Source organism: Hemicordylus capensis, chromosome 3, assembly GCF_027244095.1.
Source record: "Hemicordylus capensis ecotype Gifberg chromosome 3, rHemCap1.1.pri, whole genome shotgun sequence".
Classification (NCBI taxonomy): domain Eukaryota; kingdom Metazoa; phylum Chordata; class Lepidosauria; order Squamata; family Cordylidae; genus Hemicordylus; species Hemicordylus capensis.
In genome coordinates, this window is record NC_069659.1 from 175,215,589 (window position 1) to 175,237,024 (window position 21,436).

General features: G+C 44.1%; 1 protein-coding gene across 6 annotated transcripts in view; it reads left to right on the forward strand.

Moving 5' to 3' along the window:
* The window catches only part of PCDH9 (protocadherin 9), a 1,118,779-nt gene that overhangs the window by 646,646 nt on the left and 450,697 nt on the right, over positions 1-21,436 (forward strand). Inside the window, exon 4 of one of the 6 annotated variants that reach the window (XM_053310838.1) lies at positions 11,795-11,851. The exons of the other annotated variants lie outside the window; for them this stretch is intronic. Coding sequence (XP_053166813.1) covers positions 11,795-11,836 — 42 coding nt within the window. The 3' untranslated portion in view covers positions 11,837-11,851. Of the gene's footprint in view, positions 1-11,794; positions 11,852-21,436 lie in introns of those variants that run through there. 6 annotated transcript variants of the gene reach the window in all.

The following is a 21,436-nucleotide window of genomic DNA, read 5'->3' on the forward strand; positions in this document are numbered from 1 at the left end:
CATCTTGGTTGCCCTCTTCTGCACCTTTTCAAGTTCAACAATGTCCTTTTTAAGATGTGGTGACCAGAATTGTACGCAGTACTCCAAGTGTGGTCGCACCATAGTTTTGTATAAGGGCATTATAATATTAGCCGTTTTATTTTCAGTCCCCTTCCTAATGATCCCTAGCATTGAATTTGCCTTTTTCACAGCTGCCGCACATTGAGTCGACACTTTCAACGAGCTGTCCACCATGACCCCAAGATCCCTCTCCTGGTCAGTCACCGACAGCTCGGATCCCATCAGCATATACTTGAAGTTGGGGTTTTTCGTCCCAATGTGCATCACTTTACACTTGCTAACGTTGAACTGCATTTGCCATTTTGTCGCCCACTCCCCCAGTTTGGAGAGATCCTTTTGGAGCTGCTCACAATCCGTTTTGGATTTCACTACCCGGAAGAGTTTGGTATCATCTGCGAATTTGGCCACCTCGCTACTTAACTTCTAGATCATTTACGAATAAATTAAAAAGCACCGGTCCTAGTACAGATCCCTGGGGGACCCCAGTTCTTACTTCCCTCCATTGTGAAAACTCTCCATTGATACCTACCCTCTGTTTCCTGTCTTTCAGCTAGTTAGCAATCCACACATGTACCTGTCCCCTTATTCCATGACTGCTAAGTTTCCTCAGGAATCTTTGATGAGGAACTTTGTCAAAAGCTTTTTGGAAGTCCAGGTAGACTATGTCAACTGGATCACCTTGATCCACGCACTCATTGACACCCTCAAAGAAGTCCAAAAGGTTGGTGAGGCAAGATTTACCTTTGCGGAAGCCATGCTGGCTCACTCCCAGCAGGGCCTGTTCTTCTAGGTGCTTTACAATTTTATCCTTGAGGATGCTTTCCATCAATTTGCCTGGAACAGACGTTAGGCTAACCGGCCTGTAATTTTCTGGATCGCCCCTGGGTCCCTTTTTGAAAATCGGTGTTACATTTGTTACTCTCCAGTCCTCTGGTACAGAGCCCAATTTCAGGGATAAGTTGAAAATTTTAGTAAGGAGGTCGGTAATTTCATGTTTAGGTTCTTTGAGGACTCTTGGATGGATGCCATCCGGCCCTGGTGATTTGTTAGCTTTCTGTTTTTCCAGACAGTTTAGTACATCATCTCTTGTCACTATTATCTGACTCAGCTCTCTAGCCTCCATCCCTAAAAAGCCTGGTTCAGGAACAGGTATATGCTCAGTATCCTCTGCCGTGAAGACAGACGCAAAGAACTCATTTAGCTTCTCTGCAACCTCCATATCCTCCTTAATAATCCCTTTCACTCCCTCATTGTCTAATGGCCAAACTGCCTCCCTGGCAGGTTTCCTGCTTCTGATGTACTTAAAGAAGTTTTTGTTATTCCCCTTGATACTTTTGGCTAAATGTTCCTCAAACTCTCTTTTTGCCTCCCTTATTGTCACCTTGCATTTCTTTTGCCAGAGTTTGTGTTCCTTTCTGTTCTCTTCATTTGGACAGGCCTTCCAATTTCGGAAAGAAGTCTTCTTCCCTTTTATGGCTTCTTTGATGGTACCCGTGAGCCATGCTGGCATCCTCCTGGACTTAGTGGTATCTTTCCTCCTTTTGGGTATACAATCTAACTGGGCTTCTAGTATTGTGGTTTTGAGTAAACTCCATGCACTCTGGAGCGAAGTGACTCTCCTGGTTTCCCTTTCAGCTTTCTTTTCACCATACTCCTCATTTTGGAGAAGTTTCCTCTTCTGAAATTCAAAATGTCCATGTTAGACATCCTTGGTGATTCTCTCCACGCTTGTATGCTGAATTTGATGGCACTGTGGTCACTGTTCCCTAAAGGGTTGATGACACTGACGTCACGCACCAGGTCCTGGGTGTCACTCAGAATTAGGTCCAAGGTCGCCTTCTCTCTGGTTGGTTCCATGACCAACTGTTCTAGGGCACAGTCTTTCTGGCCGTGTATAGTCCCCCACAGGGTTTCTGTGGAGGACTCCAGTCCATCTAGGTTTTCATGATAGATTTTATCCCTTCTTTAACATACAGTGCTACTCCACCTCCAAGGCTCCCCTCCCTGTCCTTTCTATAGAGTTTATACCCAGGGATGACTGTGTCCCACTGGTTCTCACTGTTCTGTTTCTGTTATGCCCACTATATCTATTTCTGCGTTAGCAACCAAGTACTCCAGCTCACCCATCTTGGCTCGGAGCTTCTGGCATTGGCATATAAGCACCTATATTCTGAATCTCTCCCCTGAAGTATGCTATTCTTATGACTCTTTGACCTGCTGGCACAGGCTCCCGTCTGCTCTTTATACAGTTCTGCACTGTCCCCTTCTGTTTTATATGAATTCGTTGCACCCTCGCACTCTAAGGGATGGCTTGTGCCAAACGGGATAGTGCCCAGCTCCCGTCAGCTGTTCCCCAGGTGTCATTTTAAAAGCTGCTCTGCAACCTTTTTGATTTTAAGCGCCAGCAGTCTAGTTCCATCTTGGTTCAAGTGCAGCCTGTCCCTTTTGTACAGGCCTTGCTTGCCCCAAAATGTGTCCCAGTGCCTAACAAATCTAAACCCCTCCTCCCGGCACCAACGTCTCATCCACGCATTGAAACACCTCAGCTCAGCCTGTCTCACTGTACCTGCGCGTGGAACAGGTAGCATTTCTGAGAATGCTACCTTGGGGGTCCTGGACTTCAATACACTACCTATCAGTCTAAATTTGGCTTCCAGGACCTCCCGACTACATTTCCCCACATCGTTGGTGCCAACGTGCACCACGACAGCTGTCTCCTCCTCAGCACTGCCTAGGAGCCTGTCTATACGCCGCGTGATGTCCGTAACCTTTGCACCAGGCAGGCAAGTCACCATGCGGTCAAAACGCAGGTCACAAACCCATCTCTCTGTACCTCTAATGATCGAATCACCCACTACTACTCTCCCCGCACACGAGCAGGCAGTTCGCCCTGGGTGGCGAGACTGGCTGCCCACACGATTACTGGCTCTGTCAGTGTGGCAACACACGACCAAAAAACTGGGGTTAACATCTTTTAACTGGGGGGGTGGCATTTAAGAATGCTAGCTGCTGGGAGCCGTGCCTCTCCCGTTGCAACACACGAGCCGCAGAAACTGGGCTTGGCTCCCTTAGCCTGGTTTCTGCTGCTCATGAGAACAGCCACATGAAGTCCTCCACGTGAGTCTTGGCCATTAGAAGCCTAGAACATTTTTACCAGCACACCTGCTGTTCATGTCAGCTAGACATCGTTCTACATACTGTGGATGAGACAATTGCCAAGCAGCTAGCTGATCCTTCTGACCTCTAAACACACAGACAGATGGGACAGAGATGTTTTTCCCTAGCTGCCTTCATGTCTCATATTGAGGCAATCTCCACTTCATGTAGAAGCAAGTGCAAATGGCCCATGTTCCTTACTAGCCAAGGAAGCTACAGCTTGCACAATCTCACGGCATGTTGATTAAAATTAAATTTGAAAGGCAACACTTCTAAGTGATGATGGTAGCCTTGGGTTTTATGCAATTGATGACAGCATAGCTCAAATTCTATCAATAGGAACTCTCTGGGAAAGAAAGAGAGGGTGGTACAGGTGAAGAAAGGAAGCAGTTATACTGTGTTTGGAGACCTGAAAGTAAGTCAGGTAAAATATTCAGTGAGCTTTTTATTACATTAAACAGTAAAATATTTTTTGTTTGAGTTTTTGGAGAACATAATATCATTTTATTTTTTTGTATAATGTATGCGAATATTTCAAGGATAATTCCCAAGAACCAATATTGAGGCTTTTATTTAGTTCATCCCACTTGGGATCACTCCCACAACTGAGTCACAGGTTTGCATACTCAAGCAAATGTATATTCAGCTTGCTTTCCTGCTGAACCCCTGCTGAGAAATTTCACTAGTCATAAACAAACTTTTGTTTTGCTTTTATTTAAACTCTGCAAATGTTCTGCTCAAGCAGGACCCGCCAAATTTGCCTCAGCTTTTCCCTTTAGTCAAAACTTGGCAACCTATTGTAGAATAGATGGGAAACAACTATGTGTCAGAAACATCTATCTAGAAATATGAATCACTTGTGGCAGTTAGTCACTGATAGGCAATTGTAGCTTTTATATCAATAGAATGGCTTTGTCTACCTAAGCAACCCTTTAGTTAGTTAGTTATTGTAAAATTTGGGTTATTTAGGATAAGGATATGAAACAGGAAGGTGGAATACCAGCGGCAAGGGACTTAATTGTTTCAGGATGTTTTCATCTGGGGCCTATGGTTTTAGAACACTAGAGGGCTGTAGAAGTCTGTAATAGAGCAAGGGTTTTCCTGGCAAAATGTTGTGCTGCGAACATAATCAATAAGGTTAGCTTTATACAAAGGCACATTATTGTACAGAGTAGCTTTGTCATCTGTTGTGTATGTCATGCACATCTCTGGCCTTGACTAATACAATTTGTAACACTAATTGCTTTGGTGGTTAAGAAATTGCTAGGATGCTTAGCCCCTTTTACAAGCAATAACTTTCCCATTGTGGATTTTGCTCTCCCTCCTAGGATAAACACCCTTTCTTAAAGAAGTGTGGCAGAGTGAGTGTCTTGTTACAGTCCATGGACTGTATTAATATGTCCCCTTCACATTTTTGCTTTCATTTATAGAGCCTGAAATGAGACACCTGCTCATCTCCTTCCTCGTACACAATACTTATACCTCTGACTGCTCATGTACCTTGTTCTCACTGTACACCAATAATTCCTAAGCTGTGGCCCAGAGCACACTTAAAGTGAGCCAAAAACAAGCACCAACCTAGAGAGGCTGCCTAATACTTCTCTTTGTCATTCACTGCTCTGCTCTTTTGGGTTCCATTTCCCCCCTTTGAACCCGTGTTATGTGTTTGCTCTATGCGCACGTGTACACATGCACACACACACACCCCTGCTAACTGTGGAGAACACTTCATGCATATGATGAAGTGGCCTCTACTCCACAAAAACGTTGTGGTTGCCATAAGACTCTTAGAGCCCTTTCTCACGAGTGGTGAGAAGGGCTTGAGGGCGGGCTGTAGGGGAGGCTGGTGAAACTTATCTTCTTCGCATATAATTGCTCCACCATTGCTACGTGCGCTCCCCACGCACCCAGACAATTCCCCACTGGCCAAGGCCGTGGGGAAGGTTGGGGGCCAGGATGTGTCGTCCTGGCATCTGGAAACCCAAGTGTGTGGTGCATTATGGGGATCCCCCTCCCCGAGATATCTATAGTCTGCAAGCAGCTGTGACTGATAGATGATTAAACAAATGAGGTTAGGAGAGCATTGGCTCTCCTAACCTCATTTTAGAGGGAGGTTTCCTAGGCGGGTTTGCCACTGCGGTGCCATCAGGATCGGGCCTGATCCTGGCGGAACACACAGATCTGCAAAACTGGGCTGGGCTTTCTTAGCCCAGTTTTGCACACGTGTGTGAATAGCCTCTTAGTGTCTGTATGTTCTGACTTTGTCCAATTTATATCGACTTTTTCTGGAGGCAGGCAATGGCAGCATTCAAATCTGATCAGGTTCAAATTCCTCCCTGGGGCATTTGACTAGGTTTCCTTAAGGCTGTTATAGCAAGCATGCCATTGGCTCTTATGTGCTTGATCCCCCAGGGGCAAAATGCTAAAAACACCTCTATCCCCATGCCACAGTTCAGATCCAATTGGGCCTTCCATGGCTGTTATTTGCGGGAAGGGGACGCATGCAAGGGCCAATTACATGCTTGACATAATAAAGCTCTCCACACGAACAGTGTGGGGAGCCTAAGAGGGTTCTGCAGGAAGAGCGGGCTTGACCCACTCTCCCCAAAGACGAGCAGGGAGCTTGCCCTGGGCATTGGCCGCCCACCCGATTACTTGCTCTGTCACAGAGCTGGTTGGGTGGTGGTGTTGGGGGCTCCTGATCCCTGAAAGTCCCACAATGCCCCATGTGAGTGTGTGGGGCTTTCTGGGGACCCCCCGACACCGGGAGGCTTGTTGTAGCCTCCCGGTTGGGGGGGGCTCCTCGTGAGTCACCGTGGCACGGAGCTGCGGCAACACACGATCAGAGAAACAGGGTTAGCGGAGCTCTCTGCTAAGCTCATTTAGTGGGGGGGGGGGACTAAATAGGCTTGCTGCCGGGAGCTGCATGGCTCCCGGCAGTTCACATGCACAGTGAAACCAGGCTGGGCTCCCTTAGTCTGGTTTCCACAGTGCATGAGAATAGCCTCAATGTGCAGTTTGGCCCTGTCAGGGTCTGCTTTTTACAGGGAAGTTTTACACACGATCCGTGTATAGAGCCTAAGCGGGCTCTGCGGGGAGAGCGGGCTTAGCCGCTCTCCCTGCAGATGAGCAGGGAGCTCACCCTGGGCAGCCAGATGGGCTGCCCACATGACTACCGACTCCTTCACAGAGCCAGTAAGGGTGGCGGGGATTGGGGGCCTCCTAGCCCCTGGAAGTCCCAGAATCTCCCACACATTCTGAGGAGACTCCTGAGGTTGGGAGGCTTGTTGGAGCCTCCTGGTTGCGGGTCTCCTCATGAGTCACTGAAGTGCAGAGTTGCACCATGGTGACTCACTGTCGCCAAAACAGGGTTAGCCAAGTACTCACTCTGCTAACCTCATGGGGGGGGGGGAATTAAGTGGGCTAACTGCCAGGAGCCACACAGCTTCCGGTGGTTCTTGCAACCGCTTGAAAGTGGGCGGGGCTCCCTTAGCCTGCTTTCGAGCGGTCGTGTGAATAGCCTCAGGGTCTGTTTATTACGTGAATACAGAGCAGAATATTCACTTGCATGGGTAACAGCTTAGTTGCTGCCATCTGGCAAAGTCTTAGTGGGAGAACATGCTTGTCCACTGCTGAATTATCTGGGGATGAAATCTACTTTGGGGGACAATGTATGTCCTCATCAGAAATTTTCTAGGTTACTGATTTTGCACATCCCTAATGGCTGTAACAAGCAAGACCTAAAGAGAATTGTCTTCTGCCAATTGTAAAAAAGCTGCTAAGAGGTCTTGACCTAGATCAGATCAAAAGCATATAACCATCTCCAAACAATATACTTTTATGTAGTCCCTGTTCTCTGGAGTGGTGAAATGGTTTAGGGGCAGAGTTGAGGTTCTGTGGGAGGAGAAAGCAATGGAGACTCGCTGTCTTTGTAATACTTGATTTATTTACAAGCAAAGCATACTAGAAGCAAGGAAACTCCTAAAAACTGCAGCAGATCTGCTAATCCTTCATCTGGTTTCTAGAGAGGGCACCTCTGCACCCTGAGATAATTCCTCCCCAACTACCTCACTGCTTTAAAAAATAAAAACAAAAACCTAAACCCTCCCCTTCTCTCCAGGGACTCCATCAAATTGCCTCAATTCAAACTTGGAACATGACTCCAAAATGTTTCTCTCCCCGCTCCTAGAGGGCATCCCCTTCCCAAATTCTGTAGGTTTTATTCCAAGAAGAGAGATTCCCTGAAGAATGTCTGCCATCATTAGCTTTGTTGTTTGAACTTCAGCTGCTCATCCTTAGCAAGTCATTTGTCTAAGGAAGCCAGCATTCTCATTCTCTCTCTCTCTCTCCTTGCAAAATTCTGCTCAGGTTCAACACCTTCCTAATGAGTCAGATTGGGTCTGCTTACAGTCTGTTTATTGGATACGAAGGGCTAATTACTTTGGGGAATATGAGCATGTTTAACATTGGGAGTCCTCCACAATAAAACAAAACAACAAATTATTAATTTTGCAGCAAGTCTATGCAGGCAATGCAATTTTTTTTACAAAATTGCTCAATCTGCATAACTTTTTGGAACATAATTTGAGTTGTTTTTGTCTCAGACTGTGCAATATCTTTAGAAAGGGCAAGGAAGGAAAACACAAATGTTCTGGTGCACAGAAGCTACAGATGCCCTTGACCACGGGAAAGTTCAATGTTTAATTTTGTCTTCAAGGCTTCAAGAGAATATACGTAATTTTTTTTAAAAAGTTCTGTTTAGCAAACTGAAACAAGCAGGCCAGAAACACCCAGCCCCCAAATGTGGTTTCTTTCCCCCCAAGATACCAGAACTTGGGCATTATGGACAACTTAGCTTCATTTTGCTATAATTACTACATGACCTTCCAGACACCAAAACCTGGTGCCCCCTCAAAATCTCTTTGAGTTTGTGCTAGATTGCAATTTTCTGCCACCTATTTTAGGAGTAAATGTAACATCTCAAAGTGGGATTCCCAGTTAACAAAACCACTTCCAGAGTTTTGTGTTAATTCTGTGCCATAAACCCCAAGTTTTGTGCCACTTCATATGAGGTACATACAGAAGCCTATTAAAGAGAAATAGTGTAGCAAGACCAGAAAGGTCTTATAACCACCACCTACGTACTAGTCATTGAAACAAATTCCTCAATTATAAACAAACATATAGCCCGTAGGCATTTCCATAATGCAACTAACAACTCAAAAAAGCAGCAGCTTTTTCATGCCAGATATACAACATCGTAGCTCTATATCATAGCGCTTAAATTTGGAACAAGGCATTGGAAATGTGAACGGTACCCTGCTGTCCGGGTAGGGACTGCGGTGTCATAATGCAGGAAGTGTGGAAGCACACTTCGGAGATACATCATGACCCCATTGGAGGCTCTAGTCTGGAAAGTGCCAAGTAGGAGCAGAAAGGAAAACAAAGGATTTTACAGCAGGGACCTGTCTATGTTTGCTTATGTGATCTGAAAAGTGCTGTGTTTGTTGATGACGGTGGTACTGTATAATGAGCTTCATATGAGAAGGCACCCTCACATTTGCTGTATACGCTGGGCAGAGTAATGCAGTTCTGTTATGGCCTTCATCGGTTCGGAACAGAGAGAAATCTAACTAATAATAATAATAATAATAATAATAATAATAATTATATATATATATATATATATATATATATATATATATATATATATATAGGCTTGGTAAACTTTGGGTGGTATACTCATTCCGATTCTCTTCCTCCTGTTCCTTCAAGCACCCTTACCAGAGCAATGGCCTTTAGGGTAGCCCAAGGCAGCCCAAACAGAGCCATGCTGCACTCTGGACTAGAAGCTGAAAGCAGTTCAAAGATGCAAGGCAGGAAGCACTTCAGAGACACAAAGCCTCCCTTTGATCTCCCTGGCCTTTGATAGAGATCCTGTGATTCTTACAAAATTTTGATGGAAGTAGCTGTTCATTTATTTATGTGCTACTTTTGTGGTCAAAGGCCTGCCATCAATACATATGAGGGATCAGTAGAACAGGACTGTGTAAGTCCTGCACGTTTGGAGCAAACTATTTAGTCAACTCTTGAGTATGTTTCAAGGATCTCCCTTCAATAAGCACTTTATTGCTAGGGCTGGATTTTGATTGAATCCTAGCTTTAAATCTGTGTGGCTGTAGGATTGTCTGTGATGAATGTGTTGTAAACAGGGCTGTCCCAAGGACTGATGATGTCCCAGGTGAAGCATGAGCGGGTGGGCGGGCAGGCAGTCCACATCGTCAAGGGGTGGTGGTCCCCGTTGCCCTCCTGCCTGCCCACTTGCTCTCCCTGCCGCTCTGCTGCCTTTGCCCACCACTCTTGCTGCTGCTTCTGGGTGGCCAGCCTGCAGCCCCACATTTTAATGACATCGCTGTGTGGTGGGGTAACGTGATTATAACATGTCATGGCAGGCCACTTGCCCAGAAGCAGCCGTCAGCGGCAGAGGTGGCATGGAGAGCAAGCAGGCAGCCAGGCAGGCGACAAGGATGGGAAGCGTCCAATCAGTTGTCTGCCCACTAGGTTGCTCAGATGATCATGTGCTCATGGGGGAAGTGGGTGACTATGTGCACCCCACGGCTTACTGTCCCAGGCGGCTGCCTAGGTCCATCTAGCAGGCAGCCAGCCATGCTTTTGGCTAGCCAGGTGAACCGTGACCCAGGCTGTTGGCACCCCTCCCCTTTTGACGCTCTAGGTGACTGCCTAATGGACGGGCCGGCCCTTGCTGTAAGGTACATAGCATGCTTGTGTGTTGCAAGGAGTGCAACATACTTCCTATGTAATAGCTGGCAATGCTTGGTTTAGCTATCGTCTCCCCACCACCACCAAAAAAATAGTATGTTAGCAGTGTGTTCCAGTGCCAAGCAACTGCGAACACCCAACACATTCTTAATTGTGTATTACAAAAACCTATTGGATTATACTTCTGCTAATCCTTGGAGCAGTGAAGATTCTTCACATTGCCCTTGCAAGATATTACAGTCTATAGATCAAGATACACAATGGCTGCAGAGAAATGAATGTGATACTGCACTAAAGGACACAGATTTTCGTTTTGCCAAATTATGCCAAAAACATGGTGAAAAGAGAACAAATAATGGAGGTAAAGACAAGGCTACAGTTTTTGAAGCCTTCCTAGCTACTGACTGTGAGCGCTTTGCCCTCCATGTGATGTCCCTGTCAAATGGCTCAGCAGCAGCTGAGATGTTATGAACATTAACTGCTCAAAAAATGTAATGTATCTAGTATACTAGTCCTAGAGACAGAGAGGATTTAATATTTAAGTTTTGGTCAACTGTTAAATGTGTGTGATTGTCGTATGTTTATGAATGGTATGCGAGTAATGTGTGTATGAGTATCTATCTATCTATCTATCTATCTATCTATCTATCTATCTATCTATCTATCTATCTATCTATCATTCTCTTAGATGTACCCATCACTGATTCCATGTGTGGCAGCTCTTGCGAGAGTGTGGCAGTTCTCGCAAGGGAAGGGGGAGAGGAAAGCGATGGTGGCAGGGAACATAAGGCCAAAGGACAGGCCAGTGAATGGGCAGGCAGGTGGGCAGAGAAAGTGGTGGTGGCGGGAGGGGGGAAGAAAGTGAAAGCAGTGGGGGTGGAGAAAGTGGGGGGGAGAGAAAGGGGCAGGCAAAGCCTCTGGTCAGAGTGAAAAACATTGGAGGGGGGAAGAGGAGGGGGAAAGGCTGAGGATGAGGGAGAGGGGCCAAGAATCAGGGAGAACTAGAGGCGCAAATGCTCTGTGCCCGGGCCAGCTAGTTGTGTATAAATATTGCAAGGGGAGGAGTATGAGGGTGAAGGGGTGATGGACCTAGAGAAGACAACCTAGACAATAACAAAACATGGGGTTTGCCATATTATCCACACCAATGTTTAAGTTAGGTTATACTGAGAGAGAGGGGTTTGACTCTTTATGTACATGATAAACTAAGCTACCACCCAAACATTGTTGTAGTTTTATATGTATATAGGGAAGTTGCTATATGGAATAGCAATCCCTATAGTAATCCCTGCCTCCTCCCGCAGACAAAAATGGTGCAGCCCAGCAAAACCCTGTGTTGGTTGTGTATTTCAGCGTGTATTCTTGGCAAAGAAGGGAAAAGAAAATGATAGCAAATCCCCAATAAAGAATTGGATTCAGCAGCTTTCCAACAGCTCTTTGGTTTTCCAGATGTCAGCAACGATAGTGCAAAGCATAAAACAAACACCCGGGGAAAAAAGAGAACACCAAAAAGGGTTTGCTTTTCTGAACACACTATGCTGAATAAAGCAAACACAGAAAAAGACAGGTTGAAATGCGACAAACATGTGCTACCATCAGGAATAAAGGGAAACATTAAATATCGCAACGCTGAAAAATAAAAACAACATTCTTTTTCTAGAATGTAGGGTATTTGCAGCTTTGGTTATATTGCAATTGTATATTCAGGAGGCTGTCAAATCAACCTTAGTTTTGTTATATAATTTTGAAATGGTTGTTTTTATTAATTATTATCTGGTTGCTCCTCCCTCCCTTCCAGATTAATCACATGTGTGATTCCCACCCAATCAGGGATATGTAGTAATGGATGATGTCACAATGGCCTGTAACCAATCGTCTTTGCCTTAGAGATGATCTTCCTGAAGGAAATTGTGAGTGAGAATAATTTAAGTAAATAGAAAACATTTTTGCAAGGAGTACTAAAGTATCGTTTAAAATTGGAGGAATGGATGGGAAACCATTTTTCTGGCATTGCCAAAAAGGATCACAAGAAACAGGAAATAGTTGTGTCTCACCCCGTCTTGTAGATGCATATTTTGACCTTGTTTAAAGTAATCTGCTGATTTAAGAACTTGCATACTAACCCTGTGGGATACTGACCCTAAGACAAGTGTTAATAAGATTGTGCCTGCAAGAGCAGTTGAATGTAATCATAATTTTCATGCTGTGTTAAAATCAAATTGCAGTCTTCTGCATTAGTGAGCTTTTTCCATCTCCGCTCATCCCCAAAGAGCAGTCTGTGTAACCTGGAGTACAATGTTCAAGATTGGACCAGAAGTTGCACCTATTTTCTGCTGAGGGGACAAATGTGAGGGAAGTGGGAAAGTTCTTCCTCTGAATATATTTCAAGGAAAGGAAGATTTAATAATATATTTTACTAGCAGCTTATATTGGTGGAGTGGGAAATCGGGGTTGGACATCCCAAAATTAACAGTGGAGTTGGGGGTTGGGGACGCTGACAGAATGTGCCAAGGGATCCACTGAAGCCTCATCACTGGAAAAAAATAGCACAGAGTTTGTGCCAAGGGATCCACTGAAGTCTCATCACTGGAGGAAAAAAATAGCACCGAGTTTGCCAAATAGGCATAAGTGGGTGTGGGTTGTGAATAGCATTGATTCTGAAACAATGAGGCTATTCTCACTTGCAGCCTATCCCAGGCTAGGGAAGCCCAGTCTGGGTTAGGGTACGTATGAGAACTGCTGGGATCAGGCTCGATCTTGGCAGGGCATTGCTGCCTAGCCCTGCTTTGAAACTCAGCTCTTAGCCAGGGTTAAGGGCTTGAGCGAGCCCTTAATTCGGACTTCAGGTTTGTCTGTTTGCTGGGGCTATGTTCAGTCTCAGCCGACACAAAGATGGGTACCTAGAGTGCCCAGCCCCAGGGAAAATCCCCCAATGCATTGCATATGTTGCACAGTGCATTGTGGGATATATGGAGGCCACTACATATCATTGAGCATTGTCGAGTGAGCCCTTAATCTGGGCTCTGGATTTGTGTCTTCACTGGGGCTATGTTCAGCTCCAGTGGACTGTCTCCTAGGAGAATCTCCCAATGCATCGCATGTATTGTGTGGTGTTTTGTGGGATATCCTTAGGTCAGGATACATCGTCCTGGCCTCCGGAGTTCTGCACTATGTTCTGGAGTTCCACGCTATGTTCTGGAGTTCCGCACTATGGCACGCAACGCATATCATCTAGGATTGTAGCCTGTGCTCTCAGCAGGAGTCCAGAGCTCATCTGTGGGGAAGGGGAGTACAACCAGCTTCCCCACTGCCAGCATCCCTGACCTCAATGTGAGTTGGTCTAGGAATCAGCCTTGGTCATATATTGCTGCCTGAAAGCTTTATAATGTGAATTGATGGGACAATTTTCCAAAATAAATGTTGTAGTTAATAGGCTTTGTTTTACCATTTGCAATAAACAGTCCTATTTTTGATAGACTCCTGCACTAAGGTTTCATCCAGCAGCGTACTAAATTAAAAACAAAATTGTTCTGCTTAACAACATGATGGAAATTTCACCTCTCTGAAATTAACTTCTCCTCCTCCTTACAGTTGATATTTGAGGCCACTCAATGGAAAACAAAAGTAGCTTTTTGCAAATGGCTCAGATTCCCCACAGCCTTGCACTTTGCTCAGGTGTATAAATGGTTGAACAAACCTGGTGTAGATCATTTACTCATCAGTCAGAATAAGACATGTCTCTGGCCTTCTCTTCAAAAGAAAGTAGATAACTTTATTTCTCCTGCCCTTTCTCACCTGCAGACTACAAGCAGCAATGACGTTAAGGTTTCTTCACTTAAACTGCACATGATCATACACGTTACAGCACATTCTTGGTTTCTGACTCTCTGGCCACAATCACACATAACAGGGGACTGGAGTTGGGGGGACCCATGGTTTGCTTACCATTGCATCCAAACACAGCCAACTCTGGTCCTGTCTGTAGTGTGACCTGAGTTGACGCTGACAAAACTCCAGTTTGAACTGTTATAAACCTTCAGTTTGTAGTGAGTACTGTTGCTCCAAACTGAGAGTCCAGGGAGCCTCCTTTTCATCCGAATGCAGCACTGGAGGCTGCATTTGGCCGAACTGGAGTTGAGGGAGGAAGCTCCTCCCTCTCTCCCTCTCTGATTGACTGTGTGGGCTGTCCTTCAAGCAAGAAGGAAACCCACACAGCTAGCTCCCGCCTCTCTGCAGTCTCACTGACTGCAGAGAGGATGCTCTCTTGAATGTCTGAATGTGGACGGGAAAGCGGGGGGAAGGGGGCATGGAACCAGAGGTCCATTTGACCTGTGGTTCCGTATTACATGTGATGCGGTCACAATTTCATTCATCATGGTCTGTGCAACCAGTGACCCTGCAAGCCAAATGTAGCTTACCAGGGGCTATGTACTGTGGCCTACCAGGTACTTGATCACCCCCTCGCAGTCACTAGTTGGCACAAAACCAGGTTCATTGAGCTGATCATCAGTGTGTTGCTTGATGAGACACAAATTGTGCATTATTGCTTTAGTATGACCAGAGTTGCACCAGGCAGATCAGAGCTGTCTTTGATTCTCAGTGGTTCCCACTGAGTTCTTTGGGGCGACATAAACAGTACCAATGGGCATGAATGATGGGAGAGACAAGGTATGCTTCCCCAAGAAACTAGGTTATCAAGGGCTTGGAGGCAGTCTTAGTTGATGTTTGAGAGTTAACCCCCTTGTTTTCTCCCATTGGCTGCCATTCACTCCTAAGGGGGGGAAATGCCACTCCACTGAGGTATGTGTGGGGATAACAGTGATACTGAATGGCCTGATTTCCTCTGAGAGGGGCCCCAAGTGTGTGCACACAGTGAGATTTAAATGTATTCAGTGATGTACGTCCTCTTCTCATTGTCTGCTTGTTCATCTGGAATATGTGCTTGTGTCACTCTCACACTTGCTTGCTTTTATGTATCCAAGGGGGTATTGTATAAGTGCCATGGAGTACAGGAGCTAATGACTGGTGACAAGCATGACTTGTCAGTTTCACCATGTAAATTGACATTGTGTCTGGAGTAAACTGGTTTCAGGCTGGTAGACTGCAAGTGCCTGGTGGGCCAGAGTTCCCACACAAATGGGAAGTGTCTTGTATAGTCATAATCACACCCAATGCAATTCCTCTGGAAGCACCAGACACACCCCTATAATGTTTTCTTATTTAGTATAGTAGTTAAGCTGATTTTTATGCTGGCAAAGCCTTTTTCACCATCTGCTTTTTTTACACTGGAGTGTTCAAGCATAACATTAACATGTAAGGCTTTTTCCTCCCTGCTTGGCTGTCTCTGCAGATGATATTCCTGAACTCAGTTTTTCTAAAAGAAATCTGATTGAGCTTGTACTGTAAACCTTAAACAAAATAAATTCAGAGACAGGCTAGTGATCGTTCTAATCTCTGATGCTGTTCCAGACAATAGTTTATGTATTTCGCAGCCTCACATAGTAATCGACCCAAAGGTGATTGGCAGGGGAGATCATTCCTCATCATTCAAAGTTTCCACCTGATCCAGGCCTGCACAATGACTTGTGACTTGCCAAACCTAACAGGCATGTATGGTAGCTCCTCAGGAGGCTGATCAAATCCCATTTGGGCTGCCTTCCTAGGACTCCAAAGATGTGGGGATTACCAATTATCTGGTGGGCCACAAGACGTGGTTGGTGGTGTTTTTTTGGCGTGGCGGTTATAACATGTGCAAACTTAATGTAATAGGTAGTGTGCTAATAATTAATCTAATAGGTTGCACTAATATTTAGCACAATATCACTATTACAGATAAGCATTTTTATTATTTAGAAAGCACCTCAAACATTAGGTTTTCTGCAAAACTGGGTGAAAAAGAAGAAATCCTGACCACAGGCATTGGGCCCACAGGGCAGTCAAGAAAAGAAAGTCCTTCCCACCCAGAAGAACATACAGCTTAACAGATAACAAGCACAGTGGGGGATAGGTGGGAAGGATGATGAAAAGAAGAGGACACCAAGTTCAGAGTCCAAGCACGCACCTTTTATATACTGGATAGGTGGAATGGGCACTGATGGAGTCTGTTCTGAGAGGAGCCGAGGGGCAGATGAAGAGGGGATTTTCTCTTATTCTCATTTTGACAGCTGCCAGGTGGAACCCACAGACATTATGTTTCCCCCCCCTAATGTGTTCAAGGCCGACTTCACAGTTCTACTTGGGCTGCTTTTGTCTTTCCGATTGAATCAGCCTTCCAATTAATGTAAGTTTTCAGTACAGTTTTATGTATTAAATGTATAATAGCACAGCACTTGGCAGGGTTTGTGGTTCCAGTTGGTCTGTTTTTAGCACTGATCTTTGAGATCTGTGGTGGTCGGGAGTAACACTAAGTATAAATTTAACTTACACTTATATTTAGGTCATATGCCCCTTCATTGCTTGCTACTGCCAGAAAATAGCCTGTGCTCAGATGCTGGCACTGAACTACCTCCAATAGCTCCGAGCTTTGTACAGAATGATGTTTAGCATAGCAATGCACCCAGATTTGAGCCAATCTAGATATTATAAATTTATTGCTTAGGGTGGTTTACAATATAAAACGTACAAATTAAAACATTAAAACAATTTAAAATTTAACACAATTTTAAAACTGTTAAACTATTAAAACATGACATCACTGTAGTGATCTTTGTTCATCATCCCCAGCCCTATTGTTTGGTAATATTCACAACATGAATTTGGGTCATCAAGTCACGAATTGCAGGGATAACAGGAGCAAAGATCCATTTGCCATCAGCAAGAGGGCTAAGGGCCACTGGGAAGTTGTACCTCATGGACAAACCTTATGGCAAGGGGATGACCAACCTGCCCCCTGCCATCAGCTTCCTCTCTCCCTGTTGGGAAGAATGCTTTGCTTCAGCTGTTAGTTGCCTGGAGATGAGCACTCTCTGTGATCGGCCAGTGGTCTTAGGGCTGCTGAGCTGTGTATGTGTTTGGTTTGGTTTGTACTGTTACTATTTTTACTGCAATCTGTTTAATGCTGGTTTGGGACCATAGGTCAAAAAAGTGGTGCACAGCCTCTAATCTAGGGTTATACATCTAAATCCTATCAATAAATAAATAAATAAATAAATAAGTCATGAGTTCTCCCCCCACCCCCAAGATTCACATCAGAGCTAGTGGGGGAAGAGGAACTCACAAAGAGATTGTCCTTACATATGCAATGAATGCAGCTAACAATATGATCGAGGGATTTGGGATGCCGACGGATTCTGTTCTCGTGGCAACAGTAGAATCTAACTGGGGGCTTTAAGTGAATATCTGTGGTGGTGTGTCAAGAGCTAATCCGTGTGCTGTTTGGTGTACACAACTAGCCATTACACACCATATCCCTCCTCTTACATCACTTGCTTTCAAGGCTAGACCTTTGCAGGGAAGGCATATTTGTGGTATGGTGGTTAGAGTGTTGGACTAGGACTTGGAAAACCCAAGTTCAAATCCCCATTCAGCCAAGAAACTCACTGGGTGACTCTGAGCCAGTCACTTCTCTCTCAGCCTAACCTACATCACAGGAAAAGGATAAACATAACCATACACACTGCTCTGGGCTCCTAGGAGGAAGAGCAGGATATAAATGTAAAATAAAATAAAATAATAATTTCCTGAGAGCAGCCACACACTGGGCTCACACCAACATGCGGATTAATTTAGTTGCATGCACCAGTGCAGAACATGAGATTTACCCCCCCCCCCTTGTGGTTGCAATCAAGACAATAATTCTCCTTTTCCTTCCTGGATTTTTGAAATAACCAGAAATGCTGCCCCATTTAGAGCTTTCAGTCTTAAGTAGGGGGGAAAGTGCCATGCTTTATTCCAGAGTATTATTATCCATAACTATTGTATATTTTTGTTTTTAAGTGGTTCATGGTTTCCAAAGTATTGTTATACATAACTACAGTATATGAGTGTGCACAATTAAGAAGCAATAAACTGCTAAAGGGCTTTATGTAAACAGTTTGCCTTTTAATGCTTCAAGTACCCTATAGTTTGTCCATTAAAAACCACAGTAATTAAATTCCATATCAGCCCATTTCATGTGGTGTCATTTTTGTTCCCTGAGCTCTGGGGAGATGTGTCGAATTTGTGCTGCTGTTATGAGCACGGGCTCTGCTTCTGTTTGCTGCCTTTGTTGATTGACACTTGCCCGGAAGAGTCCTTAAGAAACAATGTAATTAGGGTATTTGCATTGCCTGGGATTAGGTGACCTTTGGTGTGCCAGTAATTAGAGTCTCCCTGCTGTACACTGTTAGTTGCTGGTAGGCACTAACCAGGCAGAAAAGGTGATGGAGTGACTCATTTAGTAAGCTGCGGAAAGCTTTCAATTGGCAGTACAATTAACAAGTGATTATTAAGAATGTAGTATCATTTCATGGTTGTAGCCTAGAGATAGAAAAGCAGCTCTTAACAACTTAACTTGCATAGCCACAAAGGGCTGAACATCTAACTTTGGAGGTCCCATTTGCAGAGTTGAAAGTGGGTGCTTGCTGTACTGAGGTATGACAATGGAGGGGTCTTCTTCCCCCCCCCTTATATTATATGTCTCCATAAGTGTGTGTGTGTGTGGCTGTTGCAGACCCACACAACTTGTGATCCACCAAACCAAATCTAGCCTATCAATTATTATTCCTTTTGGCAGGGAGAGGGAGCTTTTCAGGCCTTGTGGCCTGTCAGGTGCCTGATAGATCCATAGTTTTTTGCAGTACCAGGCATGCTGTGAAACAAAATGAAGTTTTTTTAAAAATCAATCCCGAGGTACAGGTGTTCCCATTTTGGGGGGTCCAGATGTTGTTGGACTACAACACTGAAGGCCATTGTGTCTGGGAATGATTGCCATTGTAATTCAACAATATCTGGGGGCCCAAAGTTGGGAACCTTTCCCCTGAAGGGATGCCTTGTATTGCTAGGTTATTTTTGACTTTGCAGACGTGCATACATGGTATACACATGCAGTATAACATTTGCAAGACATTCCTTCCTTCTGCTTCCATTCCCATGCATTTTGAAACACAAAACGCAGCTATTTATTCCAGTACTGATTATTGCAATTCTCAAATGGGGATAAAATGTAAAATATCATGAACAGGAAGATTGGGTAACCTGTTTTTATTTATTGCTGCCTTACACATAATCACCGCATGTGGCTGACAGCAAATGGGTGGATCAGGCTATGCCAGAAGAAAGGTAGTAGCAGGCTCGACAGGCAGTTACAATGCCGTATACAGGGTAGGGATTCTATGCTAGTAGAAGAATTATTTGGATCATGAAAGCAGAGTTGATGGATAGTCTGTCTTTGTATTATATTGCAGGTCTGTGCAACTCTTGACCACCAAGTTGAGTACAGCCCACTAGTCATATTGTCACCTGTCTGGTGGTTGACAACTGCTCTGATTTTGCAACTCCTGGCAGGCAGAGGGAACAAAAATGAAATGGAAGGTGTATCAAACTGCTGGTGTTTAGTTTGGTGGACCTCTGTTGGTCTATTGGGGTTGCCAGTTTTGACTGCAGCTATTCCTGGAGATTTTTTTTTACAAGGTACTTTACCAGTACAGTACTTAACAATATCAAGCCACTCAAATCTACAGGATTGCTTTCATTTGTCATCTGGAGATTGATGCCGATTCCTGGAGAGTCCAGCCAAATTGTGAAGGGCTGGCAACCCTACATGTTGTCCTGGAACAAGCAGTCCATTTGGCAGCCTTCCTTTTCTTGGTGCGGGCAGGGGAAGAGCGCATGATATCATTAGTCTGCTAAAAACGGGAAGTTTCTCCAGCCCCTGGTGAGCTGTTGTTAACCTGAGAGAGACAGAGAGACAGAAAGTAAATGAAAAAAGGGAACCTATTCTCCCCTGAAATAAATGTAAAAGGAAGACAACCTTGACAAGAGAGCTGTAAAACTCATTGCACGTCAGGTCATGTTTGATAATAAAACTAGTTTCCTAAGCTATAAGTGATTAGTTTTCTTTTTTTCTTTTTTGTCTTATATATGTACAAGTTGCTGGAGCCTATTTACTCAAAGTTAAGGGTTTTGTTATTGGGTAACGTTTGGCTCAAATTGTGGCTCAGCTATCGAATTCAGATATATGTTGGTTGAGTGAATTGACTAGAGAAAAAAGTCCTGATAAAGGCTTTTTCAAAACATTGATTCTCCTGGAGTGCCTTTAGCTCATTCCAGTACCCGTGTCCTATATAAATACCTAATATACTGTATGTAAGTACCATTGATAGGTATGCGTATATCTTTGTGTATAGCAAATATTAGCATTTACCCATAATTTCAGTGTTTTAGCCTCCTATTTAAGATCTTCAGAAGAAGCAAAATCTCTGTTGAAGCATGAGAATTAGTACAATGCCCTCCCTTCCCCACTTGGTTTAGGGTCCAAGGATGTGAAAAGTTGTCTTGGGGCCAAGCAACCTGTGAGTCACCAAGCCAAACCATGGGCTAAATTCTAAGAAATCAATGAGACAAGTTAGTTATAGGGATGTGCAAATTGATTTGAATTTGAATCGATTTAACTCGAATCTGGGTGATTTCAATTCAGATTGAATCACCCCTTAAAGGGCAATTAGGTTAAAATCTGAGGGCTGTTTGGCACCTTTTAAAAACCATTCAGGTCCCCTAATTGATTTTAAAAAGTGCCCAAACAGGGTTGAATTGATTCAAATTCAAATTTGAAACAAATTTTCAAATTTGAATTGAATTCAAAATGAATTTTTGAAATGTTATTCAAATTTGATTTGGATTTGAATTGAATAAAAAAATTCAATTTGTGCACAACCCTGGTTAGTTACAAAACATAATTTCTATTAATGCCAATGGGACTTTTATGGTATTAACTTTTGTTTGGCACGATACAAACTCATATCTTCTAGCCTGTTTTTGTTAGTTCCTCAGTTTTTGCAATCCCAGCCAGGCATTAAAACTAAGACGTTTATCTAACTCCTGGTGGCCTGTGTTTGGCTTGGTGGTTCCCAAGTCGTGTAGGCCTAGGATAGGGCAAGAGTCACTTGACATGTATGAGTGCAAAAATCTAATGGAATCTCTCTCACTTTTAAAATCTTTTTAGCATTGTAAAGATAAAACTGTAGGCTTTTGAAATAAAGTTCTGAAATCATTGTTCTATTTAATTGGAACCTTGGTTATCCCTCCTTTTTTCTCAGAGCTGGCGCTCGTAGGAAAAAGGAGCTGTATTTTGCCTTCTACTTTCAGATTAATGGGCTTGAATGCATTTTTACCTATTCACAAAAATGTAAATTGTATTCACTGGTGGGTAAAAGTGTTGGGAACTAATTTTGCCAGTTCACTTCAAACCTTTTCATTAAAACTGGCAGAAGGGAATTATGGTGCTATAGTTTGTTCATCCATA